The following is a 15,793-nucleotide window of genomic DNA, read 5'->3' as shown; positions in this document are numbered from 1 at the left end:
CCGTTCGTGGGGCCGGGCTGACCGCTGAGCCTCTGCAGGGGGCCCGCGGGAACAGAAAGCGGCCAGTGGGGCTCGGTGGCCCATCCCATTGGGTTGTGCACTGAGGTCCGCGATCCGGTCTGAGTGGCACCTCATGTACGTTGCCAGGGAGGGCTCTGTCATGGGGACATCGTGGCCCAGACAGACGTGCCCACGCCCTGCCCCACACCTGTGCGCGGGCCTCTGTGGAGATACTGTTGACTCTTGAACAGCGCAGCTCCCTGTAAAGGAAGCATTTTTAAAATCCATTTTTATTGATTTCAGAGAGGAAGGGAGAGGGAGAGAGAGAGAAACATCCATGATGAGAGAGAATCCCTGACCGGCTGCCTCCTGCCCGCCCCACACTGGGGATCCAGCCGCAACCCGGGCCTGTGCCCTGACCGGGAATCGAACCCGGAGGGAATAGAACCATGACCTCCTGGTTCGACGCTCCACCTCTGAGCCACGCCGGCCGGGCGATGCCCGCTGTTCTTAAACGTGTTCCTGTGTCTCGTTCCTTTCGATGCTGTGACACACGGAAGTTTCCTCCGCCTTTGGGTTGCTCGTGTGCAGCAATGCAGTGGTTTCTGCGTGTGCACCTGTGTCCTGCAGCTTCCTGAGCGCATTTCCTCGTCCTAATACCGAGCTGCGTGGGTCCTCACCGTGTCCTCCGCACAGGCCATGTGGTCTGCAAACAGACATGTTCCATGTCTTCCTGGCGCCTAATCGCCCTGCGGGACCCTCCAGTTCCGGGTCCAATAGGAGTGGAGAGTGGGAGCCCCTGCCTTGTGCTGGTCTGGGGGGGGGGGGGGGGTGGCTCTGAGTGCGGCACCGCCCAGCCTGCTGGGAGCTGTGGAGTGCGGGCAGAGGCCTCTCAACGGGTGGGGGAGCGCCCCGTCCCGTCCTGGCTGTTGAGTGCCGCCAGTTAACTTTAAAGTAGCCGGGCCAGTGCGTCCACCCAGGAACCAGGAGGTCACAGGTTCCATTCCCCGTCAGGGGCACGTGCCCAGGTTGCAGGCTCGATCCCCAGTAGGGGGCGTGTAGGAGGCAGCCGATCCATGATTCTCTCTCATCATTGATGTTTCTCTCCCTTCCTCTCTAAAATCAATAGAAATATATTTTTAAAAATGAAGGTGAGCCCTGACCGGTGTGGCTCAGTGGATAGAGCGTCGGCCTGCGGACTGAAAGGTCCCAGGTTCGATTCCGGTCAAGGGCATGTACCTTGGTTGCGGGCACGTCCCCAGTAGGGGGTGTGCAGGAGGCGGCTGGTCGATGTTTCTTTCTCGTCGATGTTTCTGACTATCTCCCTTCCTCTCTGTAAAAAAGCAATAAAATATATTTTAAAAAAATAAAGGTGATTCAACAGAGAAACAACAGTATTTTCACCAATTAACATCTAAATGCAAAAAAAAATATCTCCAACCTAGACCTTCCATCTTTTGCAAAGATTAACGCAAAATGGATGATCCCTCTAAAGGTAACCCTTAGCCCTGGCCAGTGTGGCTCAGTTGGCTGGGTGTGGGCCTGTGCATTGCCAGGCACGTCCCCGCCTGTGGGCTCCATCGCCAGCAGGGGGCGTACAGGAGGCAGCCGATCTGTGTTTCTCTCCGAACAATGTTTCGCTCCCTCTCCCTCTCTCTAAAATCAATAAAAATATTTTTAAAATAAATGTAAAACTATAAAACTTTTAGAAGAAAATATAAAAGAAAGACTGCATGACCTGTAGCAAGGCAAAAAAAAGCATTTTGGGGGTTTTCTAAAATATATTTTTATTGATTTTAGAGAGGAAAGGAGAGAGAGAGAGAAACATCAATGATGAGAGAGAATCATTGATTGGCTGCCTCCTGCACGCCCCGCACTGGGGACTGAACCGCCAACCCGGGCCTGTGCCAGCACTGGGAATCGACACGTGACCTCCTGGTTCATAGGTCGATCCTCAACCCCTGACCTACGCCGGCCGGGCCCAAAACACATGTTTAGACGTGACACCAAAAGCACCATCCATAGGGATTAACTGCGCCACTGGAGCATCATGGGAAACGTCTCTGTGCGAGCATGGCAGACCAGTCACAGAGTGGGAGGCGGCGTGTGCAGATCACACGCTGGACAAAGACGCATGGAACACATTTAAAACTCTGTGAACAGACACTTCCCCAAAAGAGGATGGCAGGTCAGCGTGAGGAGATGGTCGACTTAGGGAAATGCAGTTCACTGATGCCACACTCCACACACCCCTTACAACGCTGAGTCCGTCGCTGTCGGAGGTTCTGGGTACACGGGGTCCAGTGAGTTGGTAGATTTAAGCCCAAACGTGAGAGTGACTCCTCTAAGTCCAAACCCATAGACGTGTCCGTCGGAAGACAAATGCAGTCTATTTCCACAAGACATTTAACACAAGGACACAGACTAATGTTTCTCCCCACCCCCCACCCCCCACCTTCCACTCTCTCCAAAAAATCAAAGGGAAAATATCCCTGGGTGAAGATTAACAACAAAAAGGAAGAGCCCTAACTGGCGTGGCTCAGTGGACAGAGCGTCAGCCTGTGGACTGAAGAGTCCTGGGTTCGATTCCGGTCAAGGGCATGTACCTTGGTTGCAGGCTCCTCCCTGGCCCGGGCCCATCGATGTGTTTCTCTCACATTGATGTCTCTCTCTGTCTTTCCCTCTCTCTTCCACTCCCCCTAAAATTCAATGGAAAAACATCCTCCGGTGAGGATTAACAAGAACAAATAATAAATAAATAAAGGTGATTAAGTATAAAAAAAAAAAATCCTTGGGTGAGGATTAACCAAACAAACAAACAAACAAATAAATAAATAAATGGAAGAGTCCTAACCGGTGTTGCTCAGTGGATAGAGCGTCTGCCTGCGGACTGAAGAGTTCTGGGTTCGATTCCGGTCAAGGGCACATGCCCGGGTTTCTGGCTCCATCCCCAGTGGGGGGCGTGCAGGAGGCAGCCGATCCATGATTTTCTCTCATCATGGATGTTTCTATCTCCCTTTCCCTTCCTCTCTGAAATCAATAAAAAAGTTTAATTAAAAAAAAAGACTGAGGAACCTTCCAGAAGGAATGGGACCGGGGGGCGGGGCACCAAGTGAGCACACGGCCGGGGGAGTGGGGCTGGGGCCTGTGGTCATTTGCTGGCTCAGGGGGCGGAGCTGAGGTCACAGGAGAAAGCCGTGACTTGGGGGCCCTCCGGGTGAGGGTGCCACGCGGCCTGGCTGCAGCTTCTTCTCGGAGGGCGAGGGTCCGTGCAGATCCGCGTGAGCAGATGCCTGCTGCGTGTGTATCACACGGGTGAACATGTCACATACGTGTCACGAGTGGTGGGGAGGGGATGAAACGTGAATGTCCCCCGAGGACGCTGGAAGCTGTGGGAACTTCTGCAACTTTATTTGCAGTTATAATTATTTTTATTAATTTTTCTTTGCTAATTCTCACCCGAGATTTTTTCCATTGGTTTTTTTTTTTTTTTTTTTAAGAAAGAGTGGAGCCGAAACCGGTTTGACTCAGTGGATAGAGCGTCGGCCTGCGGACTCAAGGGTCCCAGGTTCGATTCCGGTCAAGGGCATGTGCCTTGGTTGCGGACACATCCCCAGTAGGGGCTGTGCAAGAGGCAGCTGATCGATGTTTCTCTCTCATCGATGTTTCTGACTCTCTATCCCTCTCTCTTCCTCTCTGTACAAAATCAATAAAATATATTTTAAAAAAGAAAGAAAGAAAGAAAGAAAGAAAGAGTGGAGCCCTGGCTGGTTTGGCTCAGGGGATAGAGCGGGGACTGAAGGGTGCTGTGGGCTCGATCCCCAGTGGGGGGCGTGCAGGAGGCAGCCGACCCATGATTCTCTCTCATCGTTGATGTTTCTATCTTTCTCTCCCTCTCCCTTCCTCTCTAAAATCAATAAAAATATTTTTAAAAAAAAGAGTGGAAGGGCGGGAGAGACACACACCTGACCGGGGCCAGGCATCAAACCCCAACCCAGGTGTATGCCCTTGGCCAGCAATTGAGCTCGTGACCCTTCAGTGCTCGGGCCAGGGCTGCAGCTATTTTTGAAAGAACATTTTTAATCCATAAATACAATTCTTCACATTGAGATTAAAGGGGAAGCACTAATAGATGCGGAAGAGGCACTAACGGAATTCAGTAGCTGCTCAGGACGTATTACAAAAGGGCCCTCGGTGGAGGGGCAGGGTCTCGGTCGGGGGAAGAGGAGGTGGGCAGGTGCCCGCGGCCACGACAGGTCACCTGAGTGTGAGTGACAGGTCACCCAGGAAGGGCGGGTGTGCATAGGTGGTGCTGGGACCCGGCTCCTTGTCCCGAGAAACACGACCCCCCGGAACCCCAGCTGCAGGGGAGCACCCAGCGGACGGAGACCAGAGGGCAGAGGGCAGGCAGGAGCCTGCGACCGGGAGGGGAGGGCGTCCTTAAGAAAACGGTACCCGCCTGGCCGGGTCGCCCGGTGGTTAGAGCATCGGCCCGTGAACCGAAGGGTCTTGGGTTCGATTCCCCTTCGAGGGCACGCAGGGCTGCAGGTTTGTCCTCCAGTCCTGGCGGGGGCGTGTGCAGGAGGCAACCGATCGCTGTGTCCCTCTGACATTGATGTCCCTCTCTCTCCTCTCCTCCCTCCCTTCTTCTCTCTAAAATCAATGGAAAAATATCCTCAGCTGAGGATTAATACAAAAAAAAAAAGAAGAAAAAGTTAATTGTGAAAAACTATGCAAAATAGCAGTGAGCTCGATTAAAACAAAACCTCAATTTCTGTTCACCAGGGAAACCACGAGCACATTTTTAACCAGAGCACAGAGGGGGGACTTTTGTAACGTGCAAACCGACGAGAGATTCGTATCTTGACTTCTCAGCGTCCTGCAGAGCCACGTGAAGAGACCGCAGGCCCGGGCACGTGGGCACAGGATGTGGGGGGGGGGGGGCAGTTTGCAGAGAGGAAGCCCACAGAGCGAGGCGAGCTCCGGTGTGGGGACCGGAGGCCCCCCGTAAACCGGGACGGCTCGGCACCGCTCACCTGTGACAGGTGGGGAACACGGAGGGAGGGGTGCGGCCCAGACGTGGGAGCCGGGCGGGGGCTGGCAGGTGCCCTCGGTCTGCTCCTGCGTGGACACCCCGCGCCCCGCACCCATGGGGCCTCGAGGGAGGAGCCGGCAGGGCAGGGACCGGCCGTGCACACAGCTTCATCGCAACCCTCAGTGGGAAGAAACAGAGAGGGAGACACCAACACCTCAGTAGTTAGGGCCCCCGTTCCCAAAGTGTGTGCCAAGGCACCCCAGGGTGCCACAGGGCCTGCTCAGGCACTTCTAGGCATTTTGGATTTTCGAGGGAAACACCCCAGTACTGGCCGTGCTAGGTGCCTCCAAGTGATTGGACTGAGCGCCGAGGCTCGATCCTGGGTCGCCCTGCCAAGCTGTTGCAGCAGCCGTGGTGGCCCAGGGGGGAAAGCCTGGGGTGCCCGGGCGGCAGCGTCCAGGCCGGCGGAGGCGGAGAAGGTGTGCAGGCCCGCGCTCTGCTAGTCGGGAAGGGCGGCGGCGGGGATTAGGGTTTTGTTGTTTTCCCCCAGCATGTGGCTGTTGTGGCTTTGTTTTTGGCTTTCTCTCTGAACGGCTACCAGGTCGTTAGGACCTAAACACTCAGCTGTCTGGCTCTGTCAACAGCTGTCAGGTGTTCCCTTGGCCGAGGGCGCTGGGGACATTGCCGAGCGGCCACGAGGCCGTGGGAGAGTGTGGGAGCCGCTGAGGTGGACAGTGCCAGCCCGAGACCTCAGACCCACCGCCTGCCCCCCACACACACACATACACCAGCATCTCTGGGCACCACCGTGGTCCCCATCGCATGCACACCCGGCTCTTGATCCAGACATCCGTCCCCCAAACGGGGAAGGGGAACCCGCGCACCCCACAGAGCGGCACCCCTCACAGCAGCAGAGACGTGGGCACGCCCTGTGGGCACAAGCCAGGGGTGAAGCAAACTGGCCCATCCACACAATGCATGTCCTCGGCCTTTTCAGTTCTTGTTAATCCTCATCCAAGGGTACTTCTCCATGGATTTTTAGAGAGAGGGAGAGACAGAGAGAAACATCGATTGGCTGCATCCAGGGGCCAGGGATCGAGACTACAACTGGGGTACGTGCCCTTGACTGGAATCGAACCTGCGACCCTTCAGTCGGGAGGCCGGTGTTCTATCCACTGAGCCAAGCTGGCGAGGGCATTGCTCAGCCTTTAAAGGGGCAGCGATGCCCGGCCGGCGTGGCTCAGTGGTGGTGCGTCGACCTATGAACCAGGAGGTCAGGGTTCGATTCCCGGTCAGGGCACTTGCCCGGGTAGCAGGCTCCATCCCCAGCAAGAGGCGTGCAGGGGGCAGCCGATCCAGGATTCTCCCTCTCTGAGATCAATAAAAAATAAAAAAGGGACAGATGTGACACCTGCCACAGCACGGATGGGCCATGAGGACGTCATGCCGAGTGAAATAAGCCAGACACAGGACGGGCACTGACCTGCCCGCACAGGGCCCTGGAGGAGCCACGCCGTGGAGACAGACAGTGGGTGGTGGGGCCGAGCTGGGGGGCGAGTAATGGGCAGAGGCTCAGGCTGGGGAGAAGGGAAGGCTCTGGATGTTGGGGTTCACTCCATCCGGGGCCTGGGCTTCCGCACAAGCCCAGGTGCGCCCACCCCTCGGTCCCGGTGCCATCAGGGCACTGTCCCTGACCCTGGTTGCCCCTGGTTACGGGAGGTAAACATTTTGACTCCGTTATCTCACTTCCTGTTTCTTCTCCAAGGTGCCCGCCCCGGGATTGTGCTCATGTTGTGTTTTGTTTGCTTGTTTTTCGCGGCGATTCAGTTCCACGTCCTCCCCACCAATTCCGTCAGCTACAAACGCCACGAACAAGCCCTCCGCTCCGGCGGGTCTGCGCTCTCTGTGGCCTTTGAAAAGCAGAGCCTCCTGGTGAGGGTCCCATTTCTCTGGCCTCAGGAAGCCGCTCCTCACAGACTAGGCCCCTTCCTGCGGGGCTGTCCCTGCGGGTCCCAGGTGCAGCCCTCACATTCCCAGCAGACCAGTCCCCACCCTGCTGGCCTCCGCTGGCTGGTGGGGCAGGGTGTACAGGTGTCAGCTGGGGGGGGGGGGCAGGGTGCAGGTCCTGGGCAGTGGGCAGGGTGTCAGCTCTGGGGCGGTGAGCAGTGTGTGTGCCCTGGGCAGTAGGCAGGGTGCAGGCCCTGGCGTCAGGCCTGTGAACTGTCAGGTCACAGCAGGGGGCGGAGGTTGCCGGGGGGGGGGGGGGGGCGGGGGGGCAATGCGGTCACGTGGGCCCTTAGACGTGGGGGAGGCGGGGAGTCAGAAACGGCAACCTGTGGGGACGACCCTGCCACCTCCCACCGGGTGTCAGCGTAGGGAGACCTCAGAGCTCAGAGCCGTAGGGCCCTGGGCTCCGGTCACTGCGCCCTCGGAGGAGCCGGTGCTGTGGGGACCGCGTCCCGGGGCCAGGCCTCTCGCGGGCCTCGCGATCGATCAGCCACGAAAGCCACAGGACACGGGTGCGCTGACGGAGTGTATTAACCACGGACACGGGTGCGCTGACGGAGTGTATTAACCACGGACACAGGTGCACTGACGGAGTGTATTAACCACGGACACAGGTGCGCTGACGGAGTGTATTAACCACGGACACAGGTGCGCTGACGGAGTGTATTAACCACGGACACAGGTGGGCTGACGGAGTGTATTAACCAGGTCGGCTGAGAGGTGAGGCCTGTCACAGTGACTTGGGTTTGGGTCCCTAGGAGCCAAGGTCGCGCCGTCCTGGCCGATGGCCAAACCCACGAGGCAGGGTCTCCAGGTGAGAAGGGTCCTGCTCTGGGGTCAGGGTGGCTCAGGGCACAGTGACCTCACACCGTCAGGGGTGCGGGCGGAGGGTCAGGGCGGTGTGCCAGGGCCACGGCTGAGCCAGCAGGGATGCCGAGACCTGAGAGGGGCTGGGGACGGGGGCGGGGGGCGTGCTGAGGGATCAGAGGGAGGGATACAGGCCAGGAGGGTGGGCACAGGCCCAGGCGCTCCCTGGGGTCCAGCCCCAAAGGACAAGACCGGGGTGGGCTCCTGAAAGGCCCTGCTGGCCACCCCTGGTCCGCCCAGGGCCTGGCTGAGGAGCTGGTGCCCGTGTGTGGTGGGTCCAGCATCACCCCCCCCCCCCCCCCCCAGCAGGCAGGAGAAGCTGATGAGAGACTGGGGGAGGGGCAGAGACCCAGGGGCTAGGCGTGGCCTTGGCCCTGAGCTGGCCCGCCCCCCGGCCCGGCACCTGCCCAGCAGCAGGTGGGGATTTGGGATTCCTCTGCCGTGGGAAGTGGGGGGCCTGCTGAGGGGACAGGGCTGAGGCGCCTGCGTCTCCTGGGAGGGGGCACATCCCCTGCACACAGACGGCTCTTTGTCAGGGCCCAGCCCCATCCGCCCAGCAGCCTCGGGCACAAAGCCCCCTCTGTCCACGGTGGCCTTCCCCTCACCCGGGCCCTGCCCCGCCCCAGCTCCCACGCGCCCCCGCAGACACCAGGCGCAGGCCCGGCCCAGGTGGCACGGCAGCCAGGATGAGGGACAGCGGACAGCCAGGGGGCGCCCAGAGCACTGCCCGCCCCCACGGCCTGGCACCACCCGGGCCACAGGCCACACCGGTCGCTCAGGGTCCCTCCCACTCCTGTCCCCATTCAGGGACCTGGAAGGGGGCAGAGGGACGGCCGTTAGCTGGGCCCCGCAGGGAGGTCTCCGCACGTACTTCTTTTTTTTTTTTTTTTTTTTTTTAAATATATTTTATTGATTTTTTACAGAGAGGAAGGGAGAGGGATAGAAAGCCAGAAACATCGATGAGAGAGAAACATCGACCAGCCGCCTCCTGCACATCCCCCACCGGGGACGTGCCCGCAACCAATGTACACGCCCTTGACCGGAATCGAACCCGGGACCCCCGCACGTACTTCTGAGTCCTCGCTCGACCCACAAAGCCCACGGCCACCGCTCCGGACGTGCCTGACCCGAGGGGGGTGCCCATGCCGCTCCCACTACCGGTGGCCGAGGGCTGAGCTCCGTCTGAGCAGGGACGGGCCAGGGCCCGGAGCCAAGGGTGCTGCTCCTACGCGGACCCTACGGCCACCCCGCGTGGACTCTGCCCGAGAAGGCCAGGCCCAGCCACAGCAGGCCCTCAGCGTCTGGGCGGCGGGATCCAGAGGAGGCCGGGCAGGGCTCCCGCCAGCCTGGCCAGCTGCTGCCGGCACTGCGCCTGGAGCCGGTGCAGCGTCGCCTCCAGGCAGGCCTCCCGGCTCCTCAGCGCCCCGATCGCCTCAGCAGCCCGCAGGCCCGGGCCCCCCGGCCCCCCAGCCTCAGTCCTCACCAGCCGGGGGGCTCCGTGGGGCTGGGCCCGGCCCCCGCCTCGCTCCCAGGCCCGCCGCAGGGCCGCCAGCTCCCGGCACACGGCCTCCTGTGCGGCCTGCCGCGCCGCGCTCCACTCCGGCCCCTGGCCTCCGACCTGCAACGGGAGAAGCCGGTGACACGGGAGCCACGAGCAGCCACAGGCCCCAGGACACTGGCTCCAGGGCCCCTCGCGCTCACTGGGCCTGGCACGCCCCCACGGCCTGACCCCACGGCCTGACCCCACGGCTCCCAGGAAGCAAGGCCAACCTCGCACCGGCTCTGCGTCCCCTCCCCCGCCCTGCACCCCGAGCAGCAGCCGTGGGCTCAGCAACAGGGCAGCAGCATGACCCCCCCAATCCTGCAGGACCTACGCCCTCAGGGTCACCAGCTGCAGGCCCACCTTGCTCTGCAGGGTGGGCTCAGGGGGCACAACTTGGGGTCCATTTAGAGCCCAGCGTTCAGACCCCCCAGGACACGCACCCCTGGGACACCCACCTCGGCCCCACGTGCCACTCCAGGGCAACCCAGCCTCCCAGTCCCGATTCCAGGCGGGGAGCGGGGGGTGGGACTGGACCGAGGGGCATGGGACTGAGGGTACAGCCGGCTGAGGCCACCCGTGCTGGCGGGGAGGTCTCACCCATGTCCCCAGGGAACCCCCTGACCCCGACCCCTGGGGTTTCCAACAGGAAAGTATCAGGGGCCCCGAGCCGGGACAAGTGCCAGCCTTTCCTTGTACAAAACCCCCTGCAGCCCTGGCCATGTGGCTCAGTGGATAGAGCGTCGGCCTGCGGACTGAAGGATCACAGTCAGGGGCATGTGCTTGAACTGCAGGCTCGATCCCCAGTGGGGGGCGTGCAGGAGGCAGCCAATGGGTGATTCTCTCATCACTGATGTCTCTCTTTCTCCCTCTCCCTTGCTCTCTGAAATCAATAAAAATGTTTAAAAAAAAAAGACAAAACCCTGCAGCCGTCAGCTGTCACCGCCTTGTGTGTGTGTGTGTGGGGGGGGGGGGGGACCAGAACAGCAGCAAGACGACCAGGCCCTCGAGCCGCGCCCTCCAGGCCCCGCTGGACTTTGTGGGGAAGCCACGCCCACAGTCCCAGGCGCTTCAGGTGCCGCCTCTCCCTGCCCAGCAGCAGGTGAACGGGCCCCTGGGGTGGGAGCTGGCAGGACAGAGGCTCGGGAGCACCCTCCTCCTCCGATGGAGTCTGACCCATGGGCACACCAGCCAACTCCGGGGAACCCAGTGAACGCCACGTGGTCGGTGACCGCATGCCGGCAACCCTGCAGCCTCACCCTGCGCCCTCACCCTGCGCTCTCACCCTGGCCGCCCTCACCCTGCAGCCTCACCCTGCGCCCTCACCCTGCGCCCTCACCCTGGCCGCCCTCACCCTGCGCCCTCACCCTGGCCGCCCTCACCCTGCGCCCTCACCCTGCGCCCTCACCCTGCGCCCTCACCCTGGCCTCCCAGGCCGCCCGCCGGGCGCCCACTGCCGCCTGGAGCTCCTCCTGCAGGGCCTGCAGCTCCCGCGCCACCGGGTCCCACGCCTCGGCCCTGTGCCCGCGCCCTCCGAGACCGGGCGGAAACGCGGGCTGCGAGGCCTCCGGGGGGCAGGCCCCCAGGACCGTGTCCTGCAGAGGGAGATGCGAGTGAGGGCGGCACTGGCCTTGGCTTCACATACACAGCCCAGGAGAGAGGGAAGGAGGGAGGGGGGAAGGAGGGAGGGAAGGAGAGAGGGAGGGAGGGAGGGAAGGAGGGAGGGGGAAGGAGGGAGGGAAGGAGAGAGGGAGGGAGGGAGGGAAGGAGGGAGGGGGAAGGAGAGAAGGAGGGAGGGAGGGAAGAAGAGAGGGAGGGAGGGAGGGAGGGAGGGTGGGAAGGAGGGAGGGGGGAAGGAGGGAAAAAGGGAGGGAAGGAGGGAGGGAAGGAGAAAGGGAGAGAAGGAGGGAGGGAGGGAGGGAAGGAGGGAAGGAGGGAGGGGGGAAGGAGAGAGGGAGGGAGGGAGGGGAAAAGGGAAAAAGGGAGGGAAGGAGAGAGGAGGGAGGGAGGGGAAAAGGGAAAAAGGGAGGGAAGGAGGGAGGGAAGGAGAAAGGGAGGGGGGAGGGCGGGAGCGGGGAGGGGGAGGCGGGGTCGCAGGGGCCTGACCATCCACTGCCAGAAGACCAGCTCCCGCCGCCGCCACTCCAGCGCAGCCTCTAGGCGGGCGTTCTCGCTCTCCAGCCTCCGCAGCAGCTGCAGCGCAAACCAGAGAGGCCGAGTCAGAGCCCCCAGGCATCCCCGCACCAGGCAACGTGAGCCCTCGGTGCCAACACCACCAGCCAGGACACGGTGGTCTTCCTCGGTGCCAGAACCTCCCTGGCCCGCCCGTCGGCCACCTGCACACACAGCCGCCGTCTGCCATCCAGCCTGCCCGCCTGCCCGCCGGACGGCCGGGGGTGGGAGAGGCCAGAGGACCTGCCGTCCCCACGCCCACGGAGGCCGAGCTTGGAGGACGGGAACAGGCCCTCCCACCGGCCCCACTGGCCCTACCTGCCGGCCACCCTCCGGGTCCCTGAGCAGCTCCGTCTCGGCGGCAGACAGGTGGCCAAGGCTGCGGTCGCTGTGGCAGCCACGGGTGAACGTGTGGATCTGGAAGAGCAGCAGAGCCAGGCTGAGCAGGCCCTTCGGCGCTGACAGGTGAGGGGACGCAGGGCGCCGAGGGCGCACCTGCCCGGCGACCAGGGCCGGACTGTCCTCAGCCGCGGGGGCCGCACAGGCCCCGAGCCTGCAGAGGGAGGGCCCTGAGCAGTTCCCGCCACAGCCTCCTCATCCCAGCCAGCTCCGGGCACAGTGGGGTGCAGAGGGCACCTCTGCTTCCTTCCCCCCTCCGTTCGCCAAGTGCCCGGACCGTGTGGTGAGAACAGCGTGTGGACAGGCTCAGCGGTCCCGTGGGGCCGATGGCGGGACACGGAGAACCTGCCTGGGCCTGGGGGCAGAGCGGGCTCCGCAGCCAGGCGAGGCCTGAAGGTGGCACGCAGGTTAACAGGTGGCCGTGCCCCGAGCTGCAGGAGTGGCTGGAGCGAGGCCAGGCAAGAGGGAGTGAGGGGTCCCAGACCTCTCAGCCCAGACCTGGCACTGGACCTGCGGGGGGGCACCTTGCCCACTGGCTGAGCCCTATGAGCCTTCAAGAACCGACAGGAGCTGCCACTGCCCAGCCGCCCACACCCAGGATGCAGCGAGAGGAGGAGGTGCCCAGGCCCATTGCTCAGTGACACCGAACCTGAGGCTTCTGGGGACCTCTGTGGACAGAAAGGCCAAGCCCAATGGCTCCCGGCCCCACCGGCTCCCTGTCCCAGCCATGCCCGGCTCCACCCGCCCTCGGCCACCCTGGAGCACCTGGAGCCCTAGGCTCAGGCTCCCGGGCAGTGGCCAACCAGTGAGCCCCCAGCCAGGCCTGGGAGCCCCCCGCCCATGCAGGGCCTGGAGGGACAGGCCCCGGGCAGCCTGGAGTGGGAGGGTCACCGCCCACGTGGACAGTCCTCCGGGCCCTACCTTGCCCAGGAGCGCGCACTGCTCCTGCTGACTGGCCATCAGGTTTCGCCACCGAAATCGCAGCTTTCCCATCAGCCACTGCAGGTGGCGCGCGTCCACAGGGCCGTCCGCTTCCACCCGCGGGGCAGGCCGGCCAGGGCTGGCCAGGGGCCCACACTGGAGAGGGGGCAAAGGTCAGGGCCAGAGGGGAAAGAGAAAGGAGGCCCCGGAGACTGAGAGCCAGCCGTGGGGTCCCCAGGTGCCAGGGCCTGTGGGCCCACACCCTGCCCTGGAGGAGGGGGGAGAGGCGGGCCCAGGGGCCAGGACAGGGAGCCAGTGGAGGCCCTGCCTCCGTGTCCTCGCCTGGGCAGCCGGGATGACAGCACTGACCCCCCCACGCAGGGCTGTCCTGAGGGCGGGTGCGGGCCGCACCCCAGGTCTGGGCCACGGGTGGGACGGGCTCACCCTCACCCCACTCTCACCTCAAACACAGGCATCTCGTCGCCCAGCCGCACGCGGGTCTGGGCCAGCAGCCGCTCGAGCAGGGGCTCGCGGGCCAGGAGCCAGGAGAGGGCCAGGAGCAGCTCGCGGCTGCCCTGGGAGCCGTCGTCGGGGAGCCGCGCCAGCCCGAGCCGGGGGTAGCCCTGGGCGAGCAGCGCCGCCTTCACCCAGCGGGCCTGGGCCTCTGCGGGCAGAAGGCCAGCTCCGGGGGCCGCCACTGCCAGCGACAGCACCCGGCCCCTAAGGGACCCCCCGCCACGACTCCCAAAATCAGGCCCTGGAGGGGCGGGGCTTATGGGTGGGCGGGGCCAAGTCTATGAGGCGGGACTAAGTGAGATTGATGGGCGGGGCTTGCGAGGGTGGGCGGGGCCAAAGCCTAAGAGGCGGGAAAGCAAGTCCTACCTAGACGGGGCTTACACGGGAGGGGCGTGGGCAGATCCTCTGGGGGCGTGTCCCTTGGGGGCGTGGTTTGCCATAATGGGCGGGGCCAGTGATTCGTGGGTGGTGCCGGGCCCACCGGGCGGGGCTGGAGGGGCGGAGCTTACCCAGGGCGCGCGGGGCCGGTGCGCCGTCAGCCCGCGGCAGCGAGAGCACGCGGAAGAGCAGCCGCCAGAGTGCGGGCGCCTGCGGGGACGGAGGGAGGCGGTCAGCAGGCCCGGCGGCCTCCCGGGGCCCCACCGGGCCCGGCCGCCTGCCCCGCGGGCCTCACCGCTTCCGGACGGTCGAACTTGGCGCGGCGGAAGATCTCGGGGCTGGGCCCGGCGGGCAGCGTGCGGCTCAGCGCGGCGATGGCCTCAGGCAGAGCCCCAGCCGCGTCCGCCAGGTCCGCCCGGCGCCGCCGCCGCCCCATGCAGCCGGCACGGGCCTCGAACGACCGCGCTCCGCCGCCGGCAGCTGCCCGCGCCCAATCCCCGCGCCGGTGCCGCCTCTGCCGCTCCCGCGCCCAATCCCCGCGCGGGCCTAGCCACGCCCCCGGCCCCGGCCCAATGAGCGGTGCCGCCGGGGGTGAGTGCCGGCCGGCCGGCCCGCTGCGGAGGCCCTTCCGGCCCAGCCTGAGCCAATGGGCGTTCACAGCTCCCGGTCCGCTCTGTGCGGCCCAATAGCGGCCGCACCGGGCTGCGCCGGCCCAGACCCCACCCCTCACCGGGCCGCCGCCGGAGGGTCTGTGGCCGCGCTCGGGCACCCCGGCCGCCGCGAGGGTCGCGCAAAGGGCAGCACCGACCTCGCGGGCGACCTCCGCGACGCCCTCTCTGGCCTGACCGCCAGGGGCGCTCGGGCCCCGCAGCGCGCACCGGGACCGGGTTGCGGGGGACCAAGACCGGGCCCTGGGTCCGCCACCCCTCTCCCCCGACAGCCCAGCCCCGCCGCGCGCTCGGGGCGGGGGAATGGGGGAGGGGGGAGGGCTCCGCCGGGAGGCCAGAGACTCCCCCCAAAACCCACAAGTACAGACTTCCCGACCCGGGCCGTTGTGTCCGGCCAGCCCACCCCAGCGCCCCTCTGTCCCTCCCGCCACTGGAGAGTCTGAAGGAGCCTTGGAGAGCGGGTGGGCGGCTCTGCGTGTTTGCCCGACGGTGCCAGTGCCGGAGCCTGGGAACCGTGTGCACAGACACGGAAGTCACGGTGGCTTTGTTCGCCGACAGCCCAACACGAAACAGGCCGGGCTGCCGGCTGGTGAGCCACCGGGAGGCAGTGGCGGCTGTCTGTGCGCTGTCAGCTGTCCAAACCGCACGTGTGCAAAGGCAGAAAGCGGGTAGCTGAGGCCTGGAGGGCCCGCCCGGGGCTGGGCACCAGGGGACTTTGGTGGGTGATCTGACTGGTCTAGAATGGACTGTGGCTGCGGACGTCCGTGAATGGTTACAAACCATCGAATGTGTCCAGGTGCCCTTTATGGCATGTAAATTATCCCTCAAAGCTGTAAAGAAGACAGCGTGGGGGAGGAGGGAGAGGGGGGAGAGAGAGAGGAGAAGGAAGTCACTCTTGACCCCAGCCCGCCCCAGCCCCAGCCAAACCCACAGAAAGTGCAGACACGCCTGACCTCATCTTCCTCCTCGTCCTCCCCTTTGCTCTCCTGCCTGTCGGGCACTAACGGCTCTTCACCCTGTGCCCCCATAACTGACCCCCTCCTCCCCCCAGCCTGCACCTCAGGTGCCCTGGAACCCCCACCCCACCCCCCGCCCCGCTGCACGCCCCAGCCCCCTTTACCAGCTCAGGGCGTGCTGCCTCCTCCCAGGTCCAGCTTCAGCTCAGGCTGAGACCAGCACAGGCGTCCAGCCTGGCCCTGCCTCCTCCCTCCACAGCAGCCCAGGCCTGGCTGACCCGCTCTCCCTCAGGCCAGCTCCCTTCACACTCACCCCAAGTTGCCCCCAGAGTGG

At 63.9% G+C, this 15,793-nt stretch overlaps 1 protein-coding gene across 3 annotated transcripts; it reads right to left on the bottom strand.

The window, feature by feature from the left end:
* Positions 1 to 468: 468 nt before the first annotated feature.
* Positions 469 to 15,537, bottom strand: TEDC1 (tubulin epsilon and delta complex 1). Of its 3 annotated transcripts, none has more exons than XM_079768973.1 (9): positions 14,131 to 15,019; positions 13,967 to 14,045; positions 13,403 to 13,605; positions 12,942 to 13,097; positions 11,940 to 12,038; positions 11,556 to 11,642; positions 10,871 to 11,044; positions 9,393 to 9,527; positions 469 to 706 (listed from the first exon to the last, which is right to left on the bottom strand). In XM_079768973.1, the coding sequence occupies exons 1-9, from the start codon at positions 14,269 to 14,271 to the stop codon at positions 677 to 679; spliced, it is 1,104 nt and encodes a 367-aa protein (XP_079625099.1). In that variant the 5' UTR covers positions 14,272 to 15,019; the 3' UTR covers positions 469 to 676. The 3 variants fall into 3 exon arrangements, with proteins under 3 accessions (XP_079625099.1, XP_079625097.1, XP_079625098.1); XM_079768971.1 differs by lacking the exon at positions 469 to 706 and adding an exon at positions 5,523 to 6,945; XM_079768972.1 differs by lacking the exon at positions 469 to 706 and adding an exon at positions 7,698 to 8,768 and having other exon boundaries at positions 8,968 to 9,527; positions 14,131 to 15,537.
* Positions 15,538 to 15,793: the final 256 nt, after the last annotated feature.

This window comes from Cnephaeus nilssonii, assembly GCF_951640355.1.
Source record: "Cnephaeus nilssonii genome assembly, chromosome: 4".
Taxonomy (NCBI): Eukaryota; Metazoa; Chordata; class Mammalia; order Chiroptera; family Vespertilionidae; genus Cnephaeus; species Cnephaeus nilssonii.
Note: the sequence above shows the minus strand (reverse complement) of the source record. Positions and strands in the feature narration are given on the sequence as shown.

What these genes read in the sequence shown, in the direction of transcription:
- TEDC1 (XM_079768972.1), bottom strand. Translation starts at nt 14,271, where the DNA reads ATGGGGCGGCGGCGGCGCCGGGCGGACCTGGCGGACGCGGCTGGGGCT. An exon ending in AGTTCGACCGTCCGGAAGCG is followed by an intron (nt 14,046 to 14,130) that starts GTGAGGCCCGCG and finishes CCGTCCCCGCAG; the next exon opens with GCGCCCGCACTCTGGCGGCT. An exon ending in TGGTCTTCTGGCAGTGGATG is followed by an intron (nt 11,045 to 11,555) that starts GTCAGGCCCCTG and finishes CTCCCTCTGCAG; the next exon opens with GACACGGTCCTGGGGGCCTG.